At 42.6% G+C, this 25,210-nt stretch overlaps 2 protein-coding genes and 1 long non-coding RNA gene across 9 annotated transcripts in view; 1 reads left to right on the top strand and 2 right to left on the bottom strand.

Annotated features, from left to right (window-relative positions):
• FEZ2 (fasciculation and elongation protein zeta 2) overlaps positions 1–714 on the bottom strand; it is a 51,236-nt gene extending 50,522 nt beyond the window's left edge. For both annotated transcript variants that reach the window (XM_075924936.2, XM_075924937.2), the window contains exon 1: positions 312–714. In XM_075924936.2, the coding sequence (XP_075781051.2) occupies positions 312–544 (233 nt within the window). In that variant the 5' untranslated portion in view covers positions 545–714. The remainder of the gene's footprint in view (positions 1–311) is intronic.
• On the top strand, positions 649–20,211 carry LOC112547155 (uncharacterized). 4 transcript variants are annotated; one of them, XR_016349244.1, is made up of 5 exons: positions 649–784; positions 2,662–6,900; positions 13,292–13,435; positions 15,169–15,589; positions 19,341–20,211. It is a non-coding gene; the product is annotated as an uncharacterized LOC112547155 (long non-coding RNA). The 4 variants fall into 4 exon arrangements; XR_016349243.1 differs by having other exon boundaries at positions 15,169–18,992; XR_016349242.1 differs by having other exon boundaries at positions 15,169–20,211.
• The window catches only part of CRIM1 (cysteine rich transmembrane BMP regulator 1), a 327,869-nt gene continuing 314,739 nt past the window's right edge, over positions 12,081–25,210 (bottom strand). For all 3 annotated transcript variants that reach the window (XM_075924932.2, XM_075924933.2, XM_075924934.2), the window contains 2 exons: positions 20,205–20,392; positions 12,081–13,189 (listed from right to left, as the gene is read on the bottom strand). In XM_075924932.2, the coding sequence (XP_075781047.1) occupies positions 13,013–13,189; positions 20,205–20,392 (365 nt within the window). In that variant the 3' untranslated portion in view covers positions 12,081–13,012. The remainder of the gene's footprint in view (positions 13,190–20,204; positions 20,393–25,210) is intronic.

Raw genomic sequence — 25,210 nt, 5'->3', positions numbered from 1 at the left:
GGCTGAGCTCCTGAGGTCTCTTCCAGCTCTATGGATCTATGAGGAACTACGGGCAGCAGCTCTGGTGAGCGTCCACAGGGCTGCCTGGGGGGGGGGGGGGTTAAACTTGAGAGCAGAGCCACGTTGAGGGGCTCCCCCAGCAGCGCTGCTTGGTGCCTGCGGGGTGGACAGGCCCAGCATCAAGCCAGCAACAGCCCAACGGGCTCTTCACGCGCCACCCTCCCGCACCTACATGCCGCTGGCTCCCAGGGCGCCCCTCCCCCCGGCGAGTGCCCGTCATTCCCCCGCGGCGCCCGCCCCGCCCCGCTCACTCGTCGTCCTGCAGGGCGCTCTGCTCCGTGAGGGGCCGCGGCGGGACCCGGCTCTCGCCACCGCCGCCGTCCCGGGGCTGGGGGGGCTTGAAGCAGAGGAGCAGCTTGTCCCCCAGGTCCCCGGGCCCCCAGGTGTCCCCGTCCCGGGCCGGCTCGGGGCTGCTCCCTGCGGGGGGCTGGAAGCCGGAGAAATCCTGCCAGTCTCCGGGGTCCCGCTGCGAGGCCGCCGCCATGGCCGCCACCGAGACAGCGGCCCGGGCTGCGCGCTCCCGGGACCGGCGCTGGGCGGAGCGCGCTCGCGGGGCTCCTCCCGCTGCAGCGGGGACGGGGCGGGGCGCCTGGGGCCCTTCGCAGCCAGAGGAGGCGGCGCGGGGGCCCCAGGGAGCGGAGAGGAGGGGGCGGCCCCGCCCCGAGTGACCGTTAGGCGAGTCCCTGCGCCCCGCGCGCGCCGCTACCCGAGCTGCGGCCGGCAGGTAACCCCCCCCCCCCCGCCTCCCTCAGGGTCCGGTTCCCCCGCTGCCCCGAGTGCCAGTCAGGCTGGGGGACCCACTGGCCTAGCCCCCCTCCCAGGTAAGCTGAGCGCTTGGGCCGCTGCCCAGGAGAGTTTCAGGTGCCACCCTGCTGATTTTAGCTGGGGGTCCAATAGGCAGGCACATGTGTTTCTCCTGGCAGTGCACAGCTGCACGTGCCTCGGTGCCATTAACAAAATTTATTCCACACGTAGATGAAAAAAATTGTAAAGGGGGGGGGGGGCTGCTGCTGCTCCTGGTCAAGGTTTTCAGAGAAGCCTGGGGTCTGCAGCTTGGATATTAGGAAAAACGATTTCACTAGGAGGGAGGTGAGGCACTGCAATGGGTTACCTAGGGAAGTAGTGGAGTCTCCATCCCTAGAGGTGTTTAAGTCTCGGCTTGATAAAGCCCTGGCCGGGTTGATTTAGTTGGGATTGGTCCTGCCTAGAGCAGGGGGCTGGACTTGACGACCTTCTGAGGTCTCTTCCAGCTCTATGGTTCCATGATTCTATGAGCTGGGGTTGCTTTGTAGCTGACCCACACAGCCAGGGAACCTGGGAGGGCAGAGGTAAAATTCATCCAGGGCCAGGTTGGAGAATTGCTCTGCAGTCAGGAAGCTGGAATTCAGTGCAGCCCAGAGCATCAGGCTACATGATTACAGCTTCCAAGTAACCGGCGGCATCCCTTCCTTGGCTCCCACCATGGGACATGTTCTCTCATGGCCAGGACTGTGGGCGGGGGTGTCAGACCTCTGGGGCAGACCACACTGCTGCTGATTGCCTCTTGGATTAATGCACAGAGTGCTTTTGTAGCCCAGCTATGTGGAGTAGGAATGAGCAGGGCAGGGCTGAGACAGGCAGGAGGTACAGGGAAGGCAGCAGGGTATGTCTCTACCACAATCCTACAGGACTGCAGACTACAGCCCATGCCTGGCTTTTAGGATTGGGTGTCCTTGGAGAGCTCTCTTCCGCTTCAGAATGCTGAGAGTGAGCGAACAGGGCAGAACTGAGACCCCAGCCAGGACTGCGAGGAGGAGAATGAGTGCTGGGCTGTGGAGGACACTGCCCCACTATTGAGTAGTTCCTGTCCTCATGATTAGCCATACCCCTGAGTAACTAAAAACATCCAAGACCCCCATGGCATTCAGATCATTGGGAGTATACTGTATTTTCTTTAGGGAAAAACAATCAAATGGGCCTAATTGTTAAGGTTAGAGCTGCCTCTGGAGGAGTGGGAGCTGGGACCCACCCCCATTCATCCCAGGCCCACTTCCTTCCCACCTCTTTTTACCCTCGCTCCACCCCTTCCTCCAAGCCATGTGACCCCAGGGGATTAGTGGGTGGCCTAGCAGCAGGGGTTGGGTCTGCCCCTGCATTCACCCATGGAGGGAAGCAGAGTGGCCTAACCCATTCTGCTCCACTGGCTACCAGTCACATTACTGTTGAGTATGGGGTGGGGGAATCCTACTTCTTTGCCCAGACCTCCTCCCCCACCAACCTGACTGGGGTAGCAAACTGGCTTGAGGCTAAGTAGATTCACTTCCCCTGCCTCTTAGTGCAGGGGTAGGGAGAGCAGTGAAACCCCCTTCGTACTTACTCACCCTGGCTGCCCTGAGCCCCACATGGCCCGGGGATATTGCCCTGAGCCATCCAATGGACTGGACAGCTCTGGTTAAGGTGGGAGTACTGCTAACAAACGTGGGAATTATAGTGGATCACAAATTGAATGAGAGCTAACAATATGATTGTTGTGAAGAAGGCTAATATGTTAAGGTATATTAACAGGAGTGTAATATGTTAGATGTGGGAGGTAATTGTCCTGTTTTACTCAATGCTGATTAGGCCTCAGCTGGAGTACTGTATCCAGTTCCATACCTTAAGAAAGCTGTGAACAAATTGGAGAGTGCACAAGAGAGCAACAAAAATGAAAAACCTGATTTATAAAGAATGACTAAAAAACCAGGCATGTTTCATCTTGAGAAAACAAGGTTGAAGGAGGATCAGATAAGTCAAGTATTTATAAGAAAGACTGTGTTCTGTTTCTGCTTCTCCTACCGTCAGCAGTGAGTTTAATCTGTTAACTATAAGGCTAGATATGTTCTGGAATAGGCTTCCAAGGGAGGTTGTAGATTGGATTTGTTGGACTTCTCTGTGTTAAGCTCAAGTGAGCCTTCCCCCTCCTACCATCATACACTGCAACTTTAAAACAGAATCCCATGGAAGCAATTCTGTTTTAATCTGCCTTTCAGTTGCTCTGTAACACAGAGCAAACAAGTATGTTTTACAAACGATATTGTCTTTGTTCTGTTAATAAAGCTCATCTTTTAAAGACCATGATTTGATTCCTGTGTCCTAGAAGGCAGGAGATTGTGTGCATGTGCCTAAAACTACAAGGTCAGCTCTTTCTGGGTTCTCAAAGGGGTTTTTGCATTTGGGTGGTGATAGCATACCCTCCAGGCTCAGGGAACCATGGAGTTTTTAAACAGAAGCCTTTAGTGGCAGGGTATATTAAAGTCTTTTGTAGGCCCCCACCTCCTGCTCTTGAAGTGTCCCAGTGGGAAATAGCCTTGATAGTATTGATTTACTTCATTGGCTAGGGAATATGCTTTTAAATCCTGCAATGGAAGTATCAGCATTTATTTATTTAATGGTTGGACAGGCTGAATCACAAGTTAGTTATTGCACTTCACATTCATAGAAATGTCAGTTGAGATCCTTTGTACTTGGCACCAATAGGCACTATAGTCCCTGCCTCTCCAGTGTCAGCTCTTCCCATTGGGCCTGGGGTAGTGGTAACTAGGCAGCTCACAGGGCTATAGTACTCAAAGTCCAACTTCATTCAGCATTTCTGATGTGTCTTCCTGCCTTGATGTGCTGCTTTTCTGTAGTAGTATCAATCAGTTTGCATTCCATTGCACCCATGCAAAAAAAAGTTGACTTGGATATCTCAATGTAGATTCATAGTGAAAGCAAGGTACTGTGGTTTTTACTTCAATGTAATTAGTCCAGATAAATCTCAGGTAGGCATATAGCTGATGACCATGATAACTACAGTGAGATATAAATTACCTTTACTTTGTCTCCTCTAGGATTTTACATTGAGGTAGCTAACTTGAGATAGCAATGTAAAAGCACAGTGAAGCACCAGTTTTTTGAGCCTATCCTTGGGCATTAACTCTTTTTTTCTTTTTCCCCCTGGATCTCCCATGGACTAGAAGCTTGCATGCATGACAAATAAATTGGGCAGAGTGGGGTGCCTCTTTGCTATCACTTCAGCTGAAAGAACCATTGCCTAACAATGGTTAACTGTGTGGCCTGCACACTCCTACGGCATCAGTTTTCAAATAATGGTATCCTTCAGGGTAGCACCGGTTTCATCCACCACCCATCAAAAGTACTTAAGGATACATGCCAAGAATAGGCAGCACTTAGTCATACAAAACTAAGCAATTTTTATTTATAATACCAACACAGTCTACATTTTTGTGAACAAATACATTCCATTCTCAGTTCATGATCCTAGGAATTGATAAGGTCTTCATTGAAAGGCTTGCAGAGGCTTTGTGGGGGCAGCTCCTTCACTTCTACTTGCAGTGCTCTAGTTCTCTTTGCACAGGGTCCAGAGAATTAGCAGTGTCAAATCAGAATAAAATTACATTATTTCAATAATTTTATACTGGCCTGATGAAAGAGAAAAACATTCACTGCTGGTTGTTCATCTGCTGTTAGATTGCCCAGAGTTGATTGGATTTGAAGATACAGGCACATGTCTCAGCTTTGAAGTGGCTAGATAGGAACTGATGAAATAGCAATAATATCTCCTACCACTCCCTCAAGCTTCTTACCCTTCTTATAAACTCTGATTCTGCAATTTTTCTTAACAGCTAAGAATTCCTTGATCTAAGATCTTAAATAAGGCCCTCTCTGTACTTCCCTCCACTTCTATGAACAAAGGAAAAAGTATGGTTTTAGATCTGGTTCAGTGGAAAGGGACTGACATTGTGTATTGAGGGACAGTGAAGGGTCTTTATGGATTTGACAGATTCTCTACTATACCCTCAAAGCCAGAAGGCTACAGAAGTAAGTTATTGTAGACTCAGCCATGTCAGTTACAAATAGGGAGGTAGTGCTACTGATATTGACATAGATTCTTGGGGAGCTGACAACTGAGAAGCCGTGCTATTCAAGAGCCACAGTGAGTAAGGTGTGCTTGGCAACATCAACTTCAAAAGTCAGGAAATACATTTTTTATGGTCAAACACTGTTCCTACTGTGCTTCTGCCTTTAATGCACCATTCTAAAATATATGATGTAATGCAAATGAGATTTTTATGTATAACCTTACAGAAACTAAGAATGTATTATTTTGAACGTGGCTTAAAGTTTGCCTCAGTGGTATCTGCAAACAAACCATGTTTGAAAGATCATTGCAAGAGATTTAAAGTAATAGACGTTTATGGCTAAAAGTTTAAGACCATACCAAGTTTGACACAATCCCTCTATTTGAAGTGCTCTAAAATTGGGACGAGGGAACAAACAAAAAGCCTCACAGTGACAGTATCGGTATAAAAGCAGAAAGCATGAGTTCAACTATCCTCATATTGACTGGGAAAATGTTACCTCAGGGCATGGTACAGAAATAAAATTCTAGACACCAGCAATGACAATTTCTTGGAGCAGCTATTCCTGGAAAAACAAAGGGAGAGGCAATTCTTGACTCAGTCTTTAGTGGAATATATGAGCTGGTCCAATCAATAGCTGAGCTGTGCAGAAATAATGATTCTAATGTAATTTAATTTAACATCTTTGTGGATACTTCCCCATCATGGTAACATTTAACTTTAAAAAAGGGAAACTACACAAGAATGAGGATGCATGTAAGATGGAAATTAAAAGGAACAAGAATTAAATATTTGCAAGAAACATGGGGACTATCTAAAAACATTGTAATAGACACTCAGGCCTAAATGTACACCCACATCAAAATAGAAAATCACATTAATGGAACCATGGCTAAAACAGCAGCATAATGGATGTGATTAGAAGGAAAAGACATCCATTAAAAATTGAAGTCAAATCCTAAGGAGGATAGTATGAAAGTGGACAAACTCTGGCAAGTTATGTGTAAATGTAATAATATACTAGGTCAAGAGAGAATTTGAGGAGCAACTTGCTAAAGACTGGAAAACTTACAATTTTTTGTTTTTAAATAGCGGAGAAGGAGGCTGCCAAACAGATCACTAGATGAGCATGATGTTCAAGGAGCCCTCAGGAAAGACAAAGTCATTGCAGAGAAGCTAAGTTAATTCTTTTTATTGGTCTTCACTGCAGAAGATGTGGGAGATACCTCTGTATCAGAGCTATCCTTCTTGGGGGGAGGTTTTGGAACAAATCGATAAGACAATAATAAATCACCGGGATCAGATTATATTCACCCAAGAATTTACATAAGAAATTGTAAAACTATTAACTGTGATATTAAATCAACTTCGGTACAGATGATTGGAGGATAGCTACTTTTTTAAAAAGGTTCCGGGGTCAGTCCTGAAAATGGCAGCCTATGACAGTCTGTACTTCATGTTCACCCTTTTTACAAAACTGATACATTTTGTACAAAGTATGTCTTATGAGCTGTCATTGGAAAACTCAAGTCCTTATTATCCAGGCTACATTGTGTGACAACATTAACTTGTAAGATTGTACTGTATGATAGGCATATTCCAAATCTGGGGAAGCAGCCCAAACCAGGTTCTCAGAGAAAGATGGCAAACCGAAACCGTTGCTAGGTGTCTACAAAATTAAATAGACTATCATCTGAGTATGTGACCAATCTTTGGCAGAAAGGCAGATAACAACAAGAAATTCACATCTTGGCAGTTTCCGAGCAACAGACTTGCTGTGGCCTGAACCTCAGCTGATTTTCAAAGAGGAAAATGACTAAAAAGCAAGACTAGAGAATACCGATCTTTCCTTTCATCTCTACTTATGGCACCAAAAATCCTTGAAAGACAGAGGAAGCATCATTTTCTGGAGAGTGATCCTGTCTGCAAGATTCAACCAGTGAAACTGCTAGAACACATGGTGAGAGTGATCTTTACAATTCACTTAGATTATTAAGTTAGGTGTTGGTTTGCATTTTACCTTTTATTCTTTGTAATCAATTCTGGATTTTACACCTCTATTTGTATTCACTGAAAATCTACTTGTAACTAATAAACTTGGTCTTTTGTTTTCTCTAAACCATTATGTGGATTGAATTGTTCGGGGAACTCCATTTGAGATAGCAGAGGTTGTTTATATAATTTTCTATTAATGCAAAGCTACTCAACTTTTGAAGTCCTTTTGAGGCCATAATGATGCAGGATATGCCGAGGGCAACTTGAGTGTGGTTGCATATACATGCAAATCTATATGCAAATTGCTTGTTTCACACTGATGAGCATGAATAGAAACATTAAGGCAAGGGTCTACACAACACGCAGGCCCCATTTAAGTCAGTTCTGCTGATATTAATAAAATGCAATATTTACCCGATTTCCATCCATAGGAAAGCACTTTTAATGAGCAATGACAGTCCAGGAATTTAACTACTATAACACATATCAAAAGAAGACCATTATATTGACTCTTTTTTTTGTTTTGGCTACCACCGATGGGCCACGTGTTGAGCCCGGTGTAAACTCAAACTGCACTGCGGGCCACAAAAACAGGCAGTCGGTTAAGTAGCCAGGGCCTGTATTAATAAAATGACAGACTTTCTATGGGCTTGTATTGTCCAAAAGGAAAGATTTGGGCAGCAGAAGATGCATATTTCTTGGGACAAGTCTGGGGCTGGGAATTTGCTGATGTCATTCTGCAATATAATCCAGGAGAGGCCTGCTAAGAGCACTCTTACTGGGAACTAACCTGGGAATAATTTACATGCTAGATGCCAGGAGGGGCTGTTCTCCCAGAAAAGTTGTGTAAAAAGTACCCCAGATTGGAGAATTGAGTGGACACAGTTGTTCAACAGTTCATATTGTATCCTGACTGATGTCTCACAGATTGGAAAGCCTAACTTCAATACTGGAGAAAGTATAGTACAGAACAGAACATCAGACATGTAGACGGACTCAATTTTTTGGGAACAGAATCAATACATACAGCTTTTGTAAAGGAAAGTAATGTCTCACCCATCTATTCGCATTCTTTGAGGATGTCAACAAGCACATAAGAAAAGCATATATGAAAATGAATTAGTTATGGTATAACATGCCATAACTCATTTGATCTGTTCAGATCAGTAATCACTTGAAAGAAATAGAGTAGGAATAATTGGTCAGTTTTTACAACTGAGAGAAGTCAACAAGGATCTGTACTGTGCTGATGAGCTGGAAAATGGAGTGAACAATGAAATGATAAAGTCTGCAGATAATACAAACTTACTCAAGATATTAAGTCCAAAGAACTAAATGCAGAATTACAGGGGGATCTCACAAAATAACAGATGAAAGTCACTGTTGATAAATGGAAAATAATACATGCTGGAAAAATGTGATCCCCACTATACATGCAGAGATGACTGGTATCTGCTGGGGGCGAGGAGGGAAGCACAATTTAAAGTTCCCTCTTGCACAGCTTGAGTCACCCCTCCCACAGGCACATCCCCTCTTTTTATCCTCAATAGCTCCTCTCTGCAGTTCCTAAGCTCTCTGCTGCTGCCTCTCCTGGACACCACTAGGAGCTGCTGTATAGGGAGCTGGTCTGGCCAGCAAACCCTGGCAGAAATCTTGGGGATAGAGGGCATGTAAGGCTGCATACCTTCACAAGCATTTCCTTGTTATGCATTTGTTAAGCATTTCCACACAAAATGATGGGTTCTGAATTAACGATTACTACTCAGGAAAGATCTTGGGAATCACCATGGAAACTCAGTCTCTGAAAACTTCAGCTCAGTGTGCAGCAGTGGTCAAAAAAGCTAACAGGATGTTAGGAACTACTAGGAGTAGAAAATATAATAGATATAATGCCACTATATAAAGTCATGATCTATCCCCACTGTAACTATTGTGTTCAGTTCTGGTTGCTCCATCTTAGAAGAATATAGTAGAACTGGAAAAGGTTCAGATAAGGCAAGAGAGAATCAAAGGTATGGAATGGTTTCCATAAAAGACTAAAAAGGTTAGGGCTGCTCACCTTAAAAAACTGACGACTAAGGAGGGATATGGTAGAGATCTACAATATCACAAATGGCACGGGAAACATGAATTAAGGAAGTGTAATTTACTCTTTCCTACACTACAAAAATCAAGGGGATGATCTATGAAATTAGTAGGCAACAGGTTTAATATATGAGGAAGTACTTTTTCACACCATGAACAAATAACCCATGAAACTCGTTCCCTTAGGATGTTGTGATAGCCAAATGTGGACCAGTTCAAATAAGAATTAAATTCACCGAGGACAGGTTCTTTAACAGCTATTAGCCAAGATGGTTAGGGATGCAACCCCAAGCTTCTGATTGATACAAGCTGGGAGGCGAAGATGGGAGAATCACCCCAGCTTCCCCCCCCCCCAGCTTTTATTATTATTATTTTTTTAAAACACATCCATCTAAGCTCTGGTTCTGTCCACTGGGCTAGTTGGACCATTGGTTTGACCCAGAATGGTAGTTCTTATGTTAATATGTATTAAAAGTTTAAGATTTGAGACATTTCAGTCTGTAAGATGAGGTAAAATTTGATATAGTCCACAATTTTACTGCTAAGACTCCACAAACATTTTCTCAATACCATGTGAAAATTCTTCAGTTCAAACCTGGTGTGTTAGAGAACCCCCCTCCCCAACTCAAAGGTCTTTAGTAGTCTTGGTTCAAAATTGCTTTAGAGGAGAAAGATAATGTGCAAATTAAAATCTCACAGAAATAAATCAGAGTAAATAAGATATAATTATAATATTTGCAGAGTAAATAAATTATAAACTATTCTCAAACATTTTATGGTAGTCATACATATGAACATTTTAAAAAAGTGCATCATTAGGTTTAAAATTTTTATTGTGCTGCCAAGAGCCAAATTACAAGAAACCGCCTTACAGTTTAAAAAAAAGTAAACAAGCAATCTGCTGAACTGCAGTGCACTCCGAGTGCCACATATGCATCTATTTTATTTTTCAGAAAATTATATCTGCATTTCTCTTACAAGAGCACAACAGGAACCAAAGTAAAAGAGTGTAAATGGATACAGCACATAGGATAAATCATATCTTTAAAATAATAATAATAATAATAAAATAAAAAACATTTTACACCATGTCCTATATCCTATTTTCAGAATATGGCCTTGATTGTAAAACAAAAGCAAGCTTTTACAATTTATGGATAAAGACTGCTTTCTCTTATGCAAGGAATGGATGATTTGTCTTGACAGAATCTTTGTAGTAACTGGACAGAAACATAGCTGTTTCAATATCATATCGAGTACAAAATGCTGGGAGGACTACATTTTTTCTTTCTTGTTTTTGGAAACTGAAGTCATATATAAACAGAAAAATGTCAACCCTGAATGATACACCTATTTTTTTCTTTGATGAAAACAGCTAGAACACCTTTATGATATTCTAAAACAAAAAAAATTGTTAATCTTCAGATTAATAAATTAGGTCATTATAATAATAAATTAGGTTATTTTTTCAGTTTTAAAGTTCAGCAACCTCCGACCAAGTATTTACAACAATACTTGAGAGTTCCTTTACAAAAAAATACATTTTCTTTTCACATTAAGCATACTGGGTATTTGTGTCTTTTATGACAAGCATTTGTAAAAGAAAAAAGGCAATGCACAAATGGGTAATTAGTATAAAAGTGCCAAGACCTGTCTGGAAAGTTAACTTTGTACTATACAGTCAGAGTTATAAATGAGGCAAGCTACAAACTTCCAGCTTTAAGTGGACAATATTCCAGTAGTTGTTTCAAACAATTGTTTGAATTTAAAAAAAATCCAGGAGCTGATGGTGTTATTCTAAGGAGGGGTATGTCTACACTACCACCCTAGTTCGAACTAGGGTGGTAATGTAGGCATACCGCACTTGCAAATGAAGCCCGGGATTTGAATTTCCCGGGCTTCATTTGCAGAAGCCGGCTAGCGCCATTTTTAAATGCCGGCTTGTTCGAACCCCGTGCCGCGCAGCTACACGCGGCACGGGCTAGATAGTTCGAACTAGCAAGCCATTCCGCACTATCTGTACGCCTCGTTCCACGTTCCACGAGGCGTACAGATAGTGCGGAATGGCTTGCTAGTTCGAACTATCTAGCCCGTGCCGCGTGTAGCTGCGCGGCACGGGGTTCGAACAAGCCGGCATTTAAAAATGGCGCCAGCCGGCTTCTGCAAATGAAGCCCGGGAAATTCAAATCCCGGGCTTCATTTGCAAGTGCGGTATGCCTACATTACCCCGCTAGTTCGAACTAGCGGGGTAGTGTAGACATACCCGAGTTGATTAGTGCTGCATGTATATTGCCATCAGTGTCTCTAGCTAATGCATTCATTAAAAGCCTTTTTAAGGCTAAGCAGGAAAAGAAAAATAAGAAACACCCTGAAATGTAGCAAGAGCAACGCTTACTGCTATAATCGTGCACATACTGTACACACGCAAACACAAAAGTGTACACACGCATACATGTGCACGCATGCGCGCACACACACACACACACACACAAAACACTTTCAAATCAAATAAAACTGTAGGTAGAATGAGATGCTCCTCTTGTCTTTCCTAAACTCACAAGCAATTAAGCACTGCTATGGAATGCCTGTTTTATCTGTTTCTGCTCTGGGTAAAATCTCTCTCAGATAAAAATACATTCAACAAGAAAAAAATAGAAAATTATATATATACTGTATATATACAGATAGATGCTATATATATACTGTATATATACATATGCATATATAGTGTGTGTGTGTGTAGACACACACACACACTATATATATATGTGCACATATATACACACAGACAAATACTTTGTTGTTTTTAGCATAATTATATTTACATAAATATTCCTATAATGCTAACGTTTAAAGAAGCATGATCTCCTTTTTTTCTGAGCTTCAAAAAAGGTGCTTGAGTAATATACAATTAAAATTAGTAGCTTCCTAGCATGGAAGTAGTTTCTAATCTGCATAACCAGTAAATAAAAATCAGGAAAAAAACCTTAAAACAGTCTCTTTTTTTACTCTTTCATTTAAAAGCAAGAGCTTTGTCCAACAAAAATATTTTTTCCTCCCCCTCCACTGAAACTGTATGAACAACCAGAGATTAATACAAAATAACAAAACAAAAACACAACAAAAGCCCCTGGAACTGCATGGCGTTCTTGACTTTTCCTTCCTTCCTTCCTGCCTTCCTTCCTTCCTGCCTTCAATACTGCTGTCAAAAGATCCAGTGCTCAGATCAGGAATTATTTAGGCCTCAGTCATTTGCTAACTCTGCCAAACTCTGGCCAATCAGCTTTGCAGAAAACAAAATTAAAACAAAAAGCAGCACAAGGTATAATTTTATACATCCTTAATAAACCCACCCTTTATATTCTGCTATAACCTTTTCCTTGCTATCTCATTAACTACTGCAGCTTGTCATCATCATATAGAAAAATATATGCTACACCACACCTGTAACATGACAGGTTCTGTTCTAGGAGTATACTTTTGTAGCAACAGCTGGGAAAAAAATCAGACCTCTATTTTCTGTTTCCATGTGGGGTTAGGCTTTGCTGCAACAAATGCAGTTTCAGAGCAACAAGAAAAGCCACCATCCTGATGCTTGGCAAATTTCCTTATTTGTTTTCTCCCCAAGCCAAGCGTGACCAGCTTTTCTTCTTTGAAGCTTTCTCTCATTTCACTCCCCAGCCCCAAATTCCCCCTCCCACACAATCTCTATAGCTATGTTACAAGCAAATACATCTTAACAAGTTTTAAAACTTTGGTTCTGAGAAAACTCTTGGTCAGTTATCGCAAGGAAAAGTGGGAATGCTTTTTCTGGCACTTTGCAGGAGTCAGAGCCCATCCCAGTAAGGTCTTAGAGCTGTACATGAAGTCACAAATCCAATACAATCCACTAAGCAAGTGCACAATTCTAGTTTTATTTTAATAGCAGACAGTCTCTCTTTCTCTCTCTCTCCTTTCTCTCTCTCGCAAATCCTTTGCAAAGGTGCAATTCTTCAAACTGTTTGATAGAAATTATCTGCCTGTAGGTTGTTCTGTTTTTGCATGCTGTAGAATCCACTGTATCTTGAATCTGGGTCGGCAATTCTTAGCATCCTCTGAGAACTATCCACCTGAACCATGGTACCTTTCTTGCAGTCCACATATACCAGCTGATTGTTTAGGCAAGAAGACTGTTGAAAAATAAAGACAACAACAAAAAACACTCAGGTCATAAAAAGAAAGTTTATAAAAACAAAATCATACTAAACTGTTTATTTTCCTTTGTTACAAAGGTATAACTTTTACAGTCCTTGCTAAGTCAAGACTCCCATAGACTGAGTAAGACCTGAGTAAGGACTGCAACATTTCAGCTACAAGTATATAATTGTGTAAGACCAGAAGCAACCAAATGAATCCTTTTCATCTTGAAAGATGTGGTGAGAACTCTGCTACCTTTACTATTATTTATTAGAGATGTATAGGGTTACAAGATGGTTTAACTAAAAATACCGAACTACCTCCTCCTCCCAAAAAAAACACAGGGGGAAAATTCTATTGAGGAAAAAAAAAGGGTGAGACCAAAGTTGTTGAAGCAAAAAAAAAAAAAAAGACCCCCCCCCCAAAAATCCCCATCATGGCCCCTTTAAAAAAAGCCTTTGAGGCTTGTTGCCGGCAGCCAACTTGTTTTCCTGATCCGAGCCAGAAGACAGCTTCCCTGTGGAAAGTGGGGGGCCCGGGGGCTGGGCCTGGTTGCTGAGTGTGTGTAGGTTTGCCAAGTGTCCAGTATTTTCGCCTCCTGTCGGGGGGGTGGGGAAGGGTGAAATCAGAAAATACCGGACATTTTAGGTGTCCGGTATTTTCTAATTTTTTTTTTTACCGGACAGGAGGTGAAAATACTGGACGGTCTGGGTCAAGATGGAACACCTGGCAACCCTAGTGATTACTAGTGTAGTCAATCAATCAGTTAGCAAATGCTTATAGATTACTGCTATAGACTACACACATTTCCCACCCCTTACCAGTAAATTATTTAGCAGACTGTCCAGCAGCCTGATTCAGTTCTGGCTCACGACAGGTCTGGTACCTAACCCTACTGTGGCTCTGCATTTAAGGTGTATTAGGAATTGGGCGGGCAGGCAGCCTGGCTACGTTCTGGCTCATGCTGGGTCCAAGAGCTCAGACCCCACCTCCCAGACAGGGTCAGAGGCAGCAGCACAGGGCGACAGGCAGCTGGTCTGCGAGGGGAGCTGTTTTTTAAACTGGCTCCCTTGGCGGATCAACTCCTGCCTGGTACCCCACGCTGCTGCCTCTGATGTAGAGGCAGTAGCACAGAGTGGCAGGGGGCTCCTAGGGAGTGAGGCCAGAGCACACTGGCTGCCGGCCCTGCCCTAGGGACTATGGAATAGTTGACTAATCAATAAGAATTCATGAGGTTACTCAACTATTCAATTAACTGATATTTAACATCTCTATTATTTATATATAAATATATAGTTTTACATTATATGTTTAATGACAACTATATTTATAAATTCAGGCTAGGCTGTGCCTGTTAGATATAATACAGATTACAAATTTCATGGAGCTGTGACTCTTGTGGGAGCACTGGTATTCTGTTTCTCAGAATTCTCTAATGGAAAAAAGGCAGCACATCTGCTGTTATATTACACTCATTTATAAAGCTCAGTCTTTTTCCTTGTAGGAAGAGGAGGGAGTGGGTCTTAATCTTTGGGCCAGTGCAGGAAGCAGGGTCAATAGCCCTGTCTGCTGCATGTTCTCTTTTGAGATGCCTGGAACTGCCAATGGATTAAGCCAGGAGGGGAAGGGGGCATATGGCCCCCAAACTCAAGGGTTAGAGGGGGTGGGACCACTACTCCCAGTGCTATAACACCAGCTCACTAGACCCCCGGGCTATATCACTCGGGGAAGGAGGTGGGGGGGGGAGTGATGGGGCAGTGATGGAGCAAGGGTGGGGAAAGGGCTGGGCAGGTGGAATCTGGTGTGTGTGTGTGTGGGGGGGGGGTTGTCCAGGTTCTCCCCTGGGCTAGAGGTAAGGGGGGGGGGGGTCCAGTGATGTGGCTGGTCCTCTACTCAGTAGTTGCCCCGGATGTAGAAGTTTTTGTGCTCACTTGAAATTTGCAAAACTATCCACTAATTTTTGGTTCCTTAGTAATTAGGCACCCAATCTGAGACACTTAGTACTTGCTTCTTCAAAGGTGAAGAGAACCCAGTTTCAACTGACTTCATGGACACAAATCAGATATCAGGAATGGTAACACACACAAACCTGTAGGGGGACATTTTAACCTCCCTGGACATTCAATAATGGATTTAAAAGTAGCCATTCTTCTACAAAGGGATTTTACCACCCAGTTTCAGAGAGAGACTGCTGAATTGGAATTCATTTACAAGTCTGACACTGTCAATCTGGGCTTCAATAAAGATATTAATTGGTTAACAAATAAAAAGCCAATTTCCCATGCCTTTGACATTCTGATTTCGCATCAAAATCTATGAATGGGACACATCCAGACTACTTAATTAGCTTCATTAACATGGGTTCTACAATCGGCAGGAATCTGCTTTTGCTGGTATGTATAACTTGGATTCTGAAATTTCCACTCCTACTCATCTGATGAGGTGGGTTTTACATATGAAAGCTCGTGATCCTATATATTTGTTAGTCTCTAATGTATGCCCTGTTTCTGTGAAATATCTGCTTTAATACACAATTATGCCTGTGTTGAGTCCCATTAACTTTAGCAGGTCTCAATGTAGGTCTAAAGGTTCAATCCACAGATAATTTTGAAGGATCAGGGCCAAAACATTACACTTCTCTGTAAAGCCTCTTTTTATATTGGAAAGACAGCAAACTCACTCTTGTCCAGTCACACTTAGTATAAATCTACTTTGGTATTAAAAAGATTTAAAATAATGGCTCATCTATAGTTGCTTCCTCTTTCAATATTAAGGAATACAATTTTTGGTAAGATTAATTTGTACAGTTTCCATTTCATCTATTAAAGAGAAAAAACGCTTAGATCTCTGAGGTTTTGGATTGATTTCATGTAATTTGCCTTATATGAAATCTCTAAGCCTTTTTTATTAGAGTTAAATATGTCCATTTATCTATATTCTTTAGGATCATTATGGCTAGCATCAGGACTTCTGTTCTGGTACTGTCAACTGTATCCTAAAACAGTGATGTTTTATTTTTTAAGTTATTCTGATATAAGTTTGCTTTGGATATAAAGTAAAATGTCATCACTTGTGTAGGATGAAAATTTTATGGCTGACATTTCCTTCTGTTGTTTTCTCTCGTACAAGCTGCCAATAGTTCAAATGAAAGGAGGCTTGTGGTTTCTAGCTAAAAACACTCCATTTTTGGGAAAGAAAACCATCATGTTTATTGGATTTTGCAGAGATTCAGGGTTATGTGGCTGAAGTGACTAATGCATTGATGGCAAGACTTCAAAAAGAATAACAGATCAAAGGCTTGTGTCAGTCTCAGCGATCTGATTTGTTACAATTATAAAGGGCTTCTTAATTGATTTATCTTTAAGTATGATTTCTAATGTAGTTATACTGTGAGAATTATTCATCTGCTTCTCTTAATGGTGAGAAGCCACATGCTCAATATGCCATAAAGCGAGGAAAATCGTGTCCCATACAGAACTGTAATGGGCACTGACCTATAGAATACTGAGGATCCAAAAAGGCCTATCTGCTCAAGACTATCTATAAAGAAAATTATTATAGGGAACAGGAGAACTCTCAAGCACAAAAATGATTGTAACCTTTCTACACCAGAGACCTTATTTTCATTCTTGTATCATTTGCACGGTATACAGAAACAATATAAATTATTATAATTAAGAATGATTATGTAGGAGGGGAAGAGTGGATAGCAAACAATGGCGGGATTTAAGTGCTGTTGTTAATATGCTCTCTAAAGAAAACAGAGAGGAGTCAGGGTGTCAGAAAGACTAGTGAATATGTACAACAGTATCCTAAGAAATGTCCCAGTTGTTGAAACTTACTAGTAAGTATCCTCCAGCTAACAGACAGAAGTACAAAAGAATTAGGGATATTTGGAGGAAATAACTCTGTCAAACAAAGGTGAGATCTTGAATAAAATGTGACCATTTGCATATTCAGAAGTCTCCAGAGGATAACTTGCCTATAATTGTGGGAAAACTGCATACATCTAAGCCAATGTGTCACACTATGCTGGTGTTAGATATTGAAACAAAAATGCTTCTGAAACAAGACTGGATAAGGTAATAGATTTTTCTAAATTTAGTTATAACACCAAAAACAAAGTTTCTGGTAGATTTCAACTACTTAGCAAATGTAGGGCCTGATCCAGCAAACCTTTATTCACTTGTTCACATAAGTTAAACTTAGATATAGCCCTTTCAACTTAGGTGCCAGATTTTGAGATTTTTGCTATACAGAGTAGTTCCACTTAAGTTATTAGGACCATTTGTAGAGCAAGATTCTTCTAACTGTGAGAAAAGGATCAGAATATGTCTTTAAATAACTTTGATTTTTCTTCTGACAGAACAATGCAAAAAGTAACATTTTACTACATTTAGGGGACATCTGATGTGATATGAAATCAGAAAATTAGTGAAGATCTGCCACACTCTCTCATCTGCTCCAATGATAAATTTAGAGAAGATATAATACAGCTGTTCCTACTCAAATTTCTCTGTGGGGCAAACATATCCTTTTTTACAGAGATTTGGGCACTGCTTCTGTGTTCTCTTCCCTTATCTGTTCTAGATATTTCCTCCCTAATCTGTTGTGTGTTATATACTCTTCCCATTGGCTGAGAACAGTGAACCATGGCCAATAGGAGCTGCAGGTGGCTCTACCTGCAGATGCAAGGCAAACAACCTGTCTGGTGGTCTGCGGGTGGCTTATTCTGATGAGCTGTGTGTGGCCCATGGGCCGCAGGTTTCTCTCCAGTTGCTACACTGTGCATTTACATGCTACTTTGTAGAATGACTGTAAGAGACAAGGAACATGTAGCTTGGGACTTGGGGCCATGGAGAGCACAGCTGGGCTCAGTGCAAGATTTACAGGCTCTCTGGCCGCGAAAGTGGCAAGCAAGATGGGGATTGGCGAGCATAGAGCGCAGCCCCCTAGGAATCCTAATCAAAGATGTGGTAAGAATCAACATGATGTGTACATGTCAGGAAAGCTAATGAAGGATTGTTATTTGTTATTACATTACCTTTTACATTGTGTATATCTCATTGAATTAATGAAATATGAATGGAACCTTGGAAATGCTAATGAATGACTTCCTGATTGTAACAGAAAATGCTAATTTTAAAGCAAGAAATTGTGAAGGAGTAAAGATTCTTTTCACATTGCTTTCTGCATGGAAAAGCTATAAATATGATTCAATAAAGGATCCAGCATTTCTGAACTATTTGGATATCAGAAGGAACCCCGAGAAACATATAGAAAATTAGCACATTACTGCATCTCTGCTTTCATTTCAGATTTATAAACTTAGACTCACCTGTTAATGTATTTTACTTGCTTTAACCTCTGAATAGCTCACTTCTCTTTCTTAGCTAGTAAACATTCAGTTAGTTTATTAGAACAGCTGGCTGCCAGTGTTGTGTTTGGTGTAGAGACAGTATCTATTTACATATCACCTTCATATTGGTTCACATAAAATTCATGTGGGAGGGGCACAGCCAAGGGGTTTGAGTGTGGGATGGGGCCGAAGTCTGAGGCAGAGGGCTGGGGTTCAAGGTCTCTGGCTGGGGTTGCAGGCTCTAAGCTGGGGCTAGGGATGAGGGGCTCAGAGCTGGAACAGAGGGCTATGTTGAAAGGGCTCTGTCTGGGGGTATGGGCTCTGGGGTGAAGTCAGCGATGAAGGGCTTAGGGCTGGGACAGAGGCAGGGGCATGAGTTGGGGTTCCATGGCCAGGCTTGGGCATGGGTAGGGCCAAGCCGCTCCCTTCATGGCGAGGTGAGTCTGGGTCCAGGTTGAGGTTGCATTTGAGCTGGGGAGAGGCTTCTGGTTTAGGCTGTCCCCCTCTTTGCCACCATGGTGCAGGCTAGGTTGAGGATGGGGGTTGCCTTCCTTCCTGGCTGTGCAGGTGCCTTGAATGCCTACGCAGTACTAACTAGGCAGCTGTGTGGTCATACAACTTATAGGGAACTTAAGTGGCAGACCACACTGGAAAGTATAAGGGGATTGTTTGTGATGTCATAGTAATACCGGTAAAAAGATCCAGGAGTGCATTTATTATTGGCTTGGTGAAATCTAATTATGGTCTATACTACCACTTTATGGTATCTGCCCTTGTTTTCTGAGTTTCACCTGATACTGGCATTCACAGTTGTGAGCAGACAGCATAACGGAGCATCTATCTATTCGAACAGGGAAGTTAATAACATGGTATGTCTTGTATGAATCAGTGCCAAAATAATGTAATTCTAACAGACTTAATCCCAATAGCTTTGGTTATATACATATTTACTATAGTTGGTTTTGAAAATCTTGATAAGGTAGTTGAATATCTTGATAAAGTAGTTAGAAATGTGGCTCAAGATACATTTATTTTGTGGTATGATAGGTGAGTTGTTGGTAACTTTATGGAGATTGGGTTTTTATATGGAGTCAGCATTAAGGTTGTTTATGAAACTGTAAGTACAATATTTCTTTCAACTAGTTCTTAACTTTGAATTTCCAAACTTTCATATATTTTTTATAATTGCAATGCACTAATAATGTTTTCAATTTAATTAACATTTATTCATATCCTATGAAGCAATTTAAAGACTCTCAGGATTTTTATAACACACAATTTGAAAAAACTCCATGTACTGCATACAATAGTAATTATATTAGTGGAAGTCTATTTTAAAAATGCAATCAGTGTCTGCACTAATATGATTATAGCAGTCATTTATCCACTCACACTTTTTTGTATGCTTAGCTTGGTTTGTACCTCCCTAAAATTCAATAGTATATGGAGTACATAACTGGTGAATTTCATTGGACATAAGCATAACTGTTCTGAATTAGTGAAAACTGTTTGAGACAAGGAAAAAACATTTAAATTAGCTAACTTTAATTGGACTCAAATGTATCCTACAGTATATTTCAGGAGCCACTCCCCCACCCCCACCCCCCCAGAAAAGCAGAAATCTGGAAATAGAAATGTTAATACTGTACCTTTGTTGGGGCTCTGTAACAGGACACTGGTATCCACTGCTTCTTCTGATTGACAAGCAGAAGGGCTATTATAAGAACTAGGGCTATCATGATGGGAACTGTCACCCAGGCAACAGAGTTGAGAGATGTGTCTTCACTGGGGTGCAATTCAATGCCTTCTCTGAAATCTGCTTGAAGATGACTCATGTCTGAAAGAGTGAACATTTTATTTTTTTTGTTACCAACAAAAGTGCTCCTTCTTTGTCTTGGCCATAAACAAGAATAGGGTTATAGAGATATCAGTGTCAGTACGACAGCCTTGTACTTTTTTGTTAAACATCTTTGGAATGTTTGTATTGATGCTGAGGGAGAGCATCACACTTGTGATTTGTTATTAGCCACAGTTTTTGTGGCCCTGGAATAATTATTTCAGCAAATGACTATATATGTAAATAAGACACAGATACTTATTTCTTCTAATATTGTATCTCTTTTCATTTCTTTTATATCTTTGAGGACCTGTGTTACTGCAAGCTTTGCACTTGCTTCTTGTATTACTTCTGTATCTTTAGACCCGGTCTATGTCTTTTGTGGCCATTTTCCTATTGCCCCTTTAAGGCAAATAATAATGTATGCTGCTTTTCCTTAAATTGTTTTTGCTTCTTGCCATCCCTTTCATATGGGTTGATTAATACAGAAATCATGGTGCCTGCCTTCAAAGACTCAGCGTTGTTTATTTGGTAGGCTCTTTATTGGAGAAGCCTGGAGACTCACCTCAGCTGCATTCTTTCAATAGAGGCACACACTGGAAAAATGGTTACTTTCCTTATAGTAACTGCGATTCTTCAAGACAGTCTGTGCATGTGGACTCCACTAATGATGTGCTGGTGCCCCTGCACAGGAGAGCAGAAATTTTTCCTCTCGGGGTATCTTCTAGGGGTCGCACATGCAATTCTCATGTTCTCCTGCTACTCCTCCCAAGTGCAGAACAACCCCCCATACCAACACTTTTTTTTGTTGCCTGGAATGTCAATAATAAACTCCAAGCTGCAGGGATGGAGGGCTCGTTGTGAGATCCACATAAACTGACTTATCTAAAAGAACCACTGTTACTGAGGTGAATAATTGTTTCTTTTTCTTCACACTCCTATACATGTAAATTCCACAAATGGTGTCTAGCAAACAGATCAACATGTTGGGGTGGCAGTGTGGAATTTACTGGAATAAATGAGCAGTCTCTAGTAAAGACCATGTACATGCTATACATCTATCAGCAGGACCTTACTGAAGCATGTCATTGATGAAGTCAGTGCTCTGGTAGAAGGGCCTGAAACGTTTGAAGTGGCATTCAGTTTATTAATCTCTCAGGCTGCTTTCATACAGCTTACACAATCCAGTTAGACACTAGAAGATGCCGATTTGACATTAGCTCTGCCACCATACGCTATTAACACAAAGTTGACCTAAAAAGTCTCATTCTGTTCAAGTAATATAAGAGTTCTTTTAACATCTAAGCTAAGGCATTAAGTTTTATTTCTGCTGGAATGATGGAGTGTGGAGGAGAAAACTGGTAGGTGAATATACTGATTATTATGAAAATGCTAACTGTTCTTGGAATAAATTTAGGAGATGGTCTGAATGAGACTATCAACATAAAAACAGTGAACAGAGACATGTCTCAGAAGGGTAGCCGTGTTAACTCTTGTTTCCCCCCCCCCCGAAACCGACCACATGGTACCTGAGGGTATGTCTACACTACAAAGTTAGTTCGAACTAACATATGTTAGTTCGAACTAACTTTCATAGGCGCTACACTAGCGCTTCGTTAGTTCGAACTTACTTCGAACTAACGGAGCGCTTAGTTGGAACTAGGTAATCCTCATTCCACAAGGATTAAGCCTAGTTTGAACTAGCTAGTTCGAATTAAGGGGTGTGTAGCCCCTTAATTCGAACTAGTGGGAGGCTAGCCCTCCCCAGGTTTTCACCAGGGAAACTCTACTGCCCCCCTCCCGGTCCCGGGCCTCTTAAAGGGGCACGGGCTGGCTACGGTGCCCGTGCCAGGTGCAAGCCTGCCAGCACCCAGCCAGCAGACCCTGCACCTGGCACGGATCGAGCCAGCCATCCGATGCCCCCCAGCCCTCCCCCTCTTCCCGGGACCAGGCTGGCGGCTCCCGGGAGCTTGCCCGGGACCGCAAGAGGCGGGCACCCGCCTGGGCTAGTGCGGACATCGTGGACCTCGTCCACGACCTCCGCACTAAGCACAGGAAAGTGGCCGGCTTGGGCAGGATAGCTGCCAGCCTGGCCACCCAGGAGCAGGTGTGCAAGAGAATCAAGGGGGTTCACTGAGACCCCCGACCCTGAGCCCTGAGCTTACAATGGCCGTCCTGGGTCAGACCAAAGGTCCATCTAGCCCAGTAGCCTGTCTGCCGACAGCGGCCAACCCTAGGGACCCTGGAGGGGATGGACCGAAGACAGTGACCAAGCCATTTGTCTCGTGCCATCCCTCTCCAGCCTTCCACAAACCTTGGGCAGGGACACCACTCCTACCCCCTGGCTAATAGCACTCCATGGACCCAACCTCTATGACTTGATCTCACTTCCCTTTAAACTCTGTTCCAGTTCTAGCCTTCACAGCCTCCTGCAGCAAGGAGTTCCACAGGTTGACTCTTTGCTTTGTGAAGAACAACTTTCTGTTACTAGTTTGAAGCCTGCTACCCATTCCTTTCCTTTGGTGTCCTCTAGTCCTTCTTTATGGGAACTAATGAAGAACTTTTCTGTATGCACCCTCTCCACCCAACTCCTGCTTTTAGAGACCTCTATCCTGTCCCCCCTCCGTCTCCTCTTTTCTAAGCTGAAAAGTCCCAGTCTCTTTAGCCTCTCTTCATATGGGACCTATTCCCAACCCCTGATCATTTTAGTTGCCCTCCCCTCTCCCAGTCTCTCTCGTCCCCTCTCCCACCTCCTTTTCCCAGTCTCCCCCAGTTTTGTTCAATAAAGACAGATTCCATTTTGGAAGACATGTTATCTTTATTTTGTACATCAAGAAGAGGGGCTAGGGAAGGGTAAGTGGAAGGAGGTGAGGGAGGAATGGGGCACGAGCCCCCGATGGGGAGGACTGGGCTGGCTCTGCAGGCTTCTGGGGGTGGAAGCTCTCCTGCAGCCCCCCAATTGCCCCCTCTCCCCAGATGGCAGCCTGCGGCAAGTGCAGCCGGGCTGATGGCCGAGTGCTGTGATGTGCCCAGTGTGGGCACTCAGGGCACTCTAAGCCAGGGCTGCTGTGCAAGCGAAGCACCCCTGAGAACTGTCTGTCCGGGGTGGGGGTCGGGACCCTTTAAGCACAGCCCTCAGCTAGCGTGAGACAGCATCTCCACGCTCTAAGTCCTCCTCTGATGCCCTGCCGGCACTGCTTCCGGCCATCCTTAAGCCCGGTTCAGGGTCCACTGAATGTGGACATGCTAGTTTGAATTAGGAAAACGCTAATTCGAACTAGTTTTTTAGTCTGGATCTGTTAGTTCGAATTAGCTTAGTTTGAATTAACTAATTCGAACTAAGTTAGTTCGAATTAAAGTTGTAGTGTAGACGTACCCTTAGAGAATAAGGGTACGTCTACACTAGCTCGTTAGTTCGAGCTAGGTAGGGTAATAAGGGGAAGTGGAGTTGCAAATGAAGCCCAGGATTTAAATATCCCAGGCTTCATTTGCATGTTCGCGGGCGCCGCCATTTTTAAATCCCCCTTAGTCCGAACTCCGTGCCCGCGGCTACATGTGGCACGGAGTAGGTAGTTCAAATTAAAGATCCTAATTTGAACTACCATTACTCCTCACGGGCATGGAGTTCGGACTAAGGGGGATTTAAAAATGGTGGTGCCCGAGAACATGCAAATGAAGCCCGGGATATTTAAATCCCAGGCTTCATTTGCAACTCCGCTTGCACTAATTACCCTACCTAGCTCAAACTAATGAGCTAGTGTAGACGTACCCTAACAGTTTTATTAGGGAATAAGATCAGAGTTTAACATAAGAGCATGGATTTTACTAACTCTAGAGGCAGAAGTAATAGCTAATAAATTAGTAGCTCCAAGAAAAGAGAATTTCAGAAATCCCATCTGGAGAAAAGATGGCATGTTTAATTGTTGCTCTCTGAGCACAGAGAAGCAGCTCACAAATCCCAGAGTATCCCTATGGATCAAAAGAGAGGCAAAGTCTCTCCAATGAGAGAGCACATATAACCTCTGCTATTTCCTTTTGCTATTTTCCCTAGTGTAACAGTCTTCTCTTAACATTAGTAGTGCTTTATTTTAGCATATCTTTCATTCATGCCTAACCAGAGTAAAGACCCTGGGAAAGCTAACCAGCTCCATCATATAGGTAGGATGAAAAGAGGTACAGAGATGACTGACATCTTCAGACAAGAAAAATTTAAAAAACAACAAATAGGCTTGCAACACCTTAGAGACTAACAAAATATAGATAGTATCATGAGCTTTCGTGGGCACAACCCACTTCTTCAGATGAATGGAGTTTAAGGGGTCCAGTTTTCAAATAAATAGCACAGTGACAAGATGGGGGGAGAGAAGGAAAAGGAAGGGGAAAGGAATTGTCAATTAGAGCTAAATGAAGCTGATAAGAGCACTTAATACCCACTCTAAGTACCCTTTGTTTAGTTGTTTATGTCATTAGGATGTGGAATATAATGGGACATCCAGCCAACGTCTTTGTTTAGACTTCTGTTGTAGGTATCAAACTTGGAAATGAAATTAAGTTCTGTAGCTTCCCTGTCATGCTGGGTTTTGAAATTGTTCTGAAATAATATAGTGACTTTGAGATCCATTAATGAGTACCCGGGCAAGTTAAAATGTTCACAAACAGGTTTCTATGTGTTGCCTTTTTGGATATCTGATTTGTGTCCATTAATTCTCTCATAGAGACAGTCCAGTTTGGCAGAGGGGCATTGCTGGCATAGATCACATCGGTGAATGTAGAGTTATAGGAGCCTCTAATATGGTGGCTTATGTGGTTAGGGGTTCT

This window comes from Pelodiscus sinensis, chromosome 3 (genome assembly GCF_052426305.1).
Source record: "Pelodiscus sinensis isolate ZL-2025 chromosome 3, ASM5242630v1, whole genome shotgun sequence".
Lineage (NCBI taxonomy): Eukaryota > Metazoa > Chordata > Testudines > Trionychidae > Pelodiscus > Pelodiscus sinensis.
Note: the sequence above shows the minus strand (reverse complement) of the source record. Positions and strands in the feature narration are given on the sequence as shown.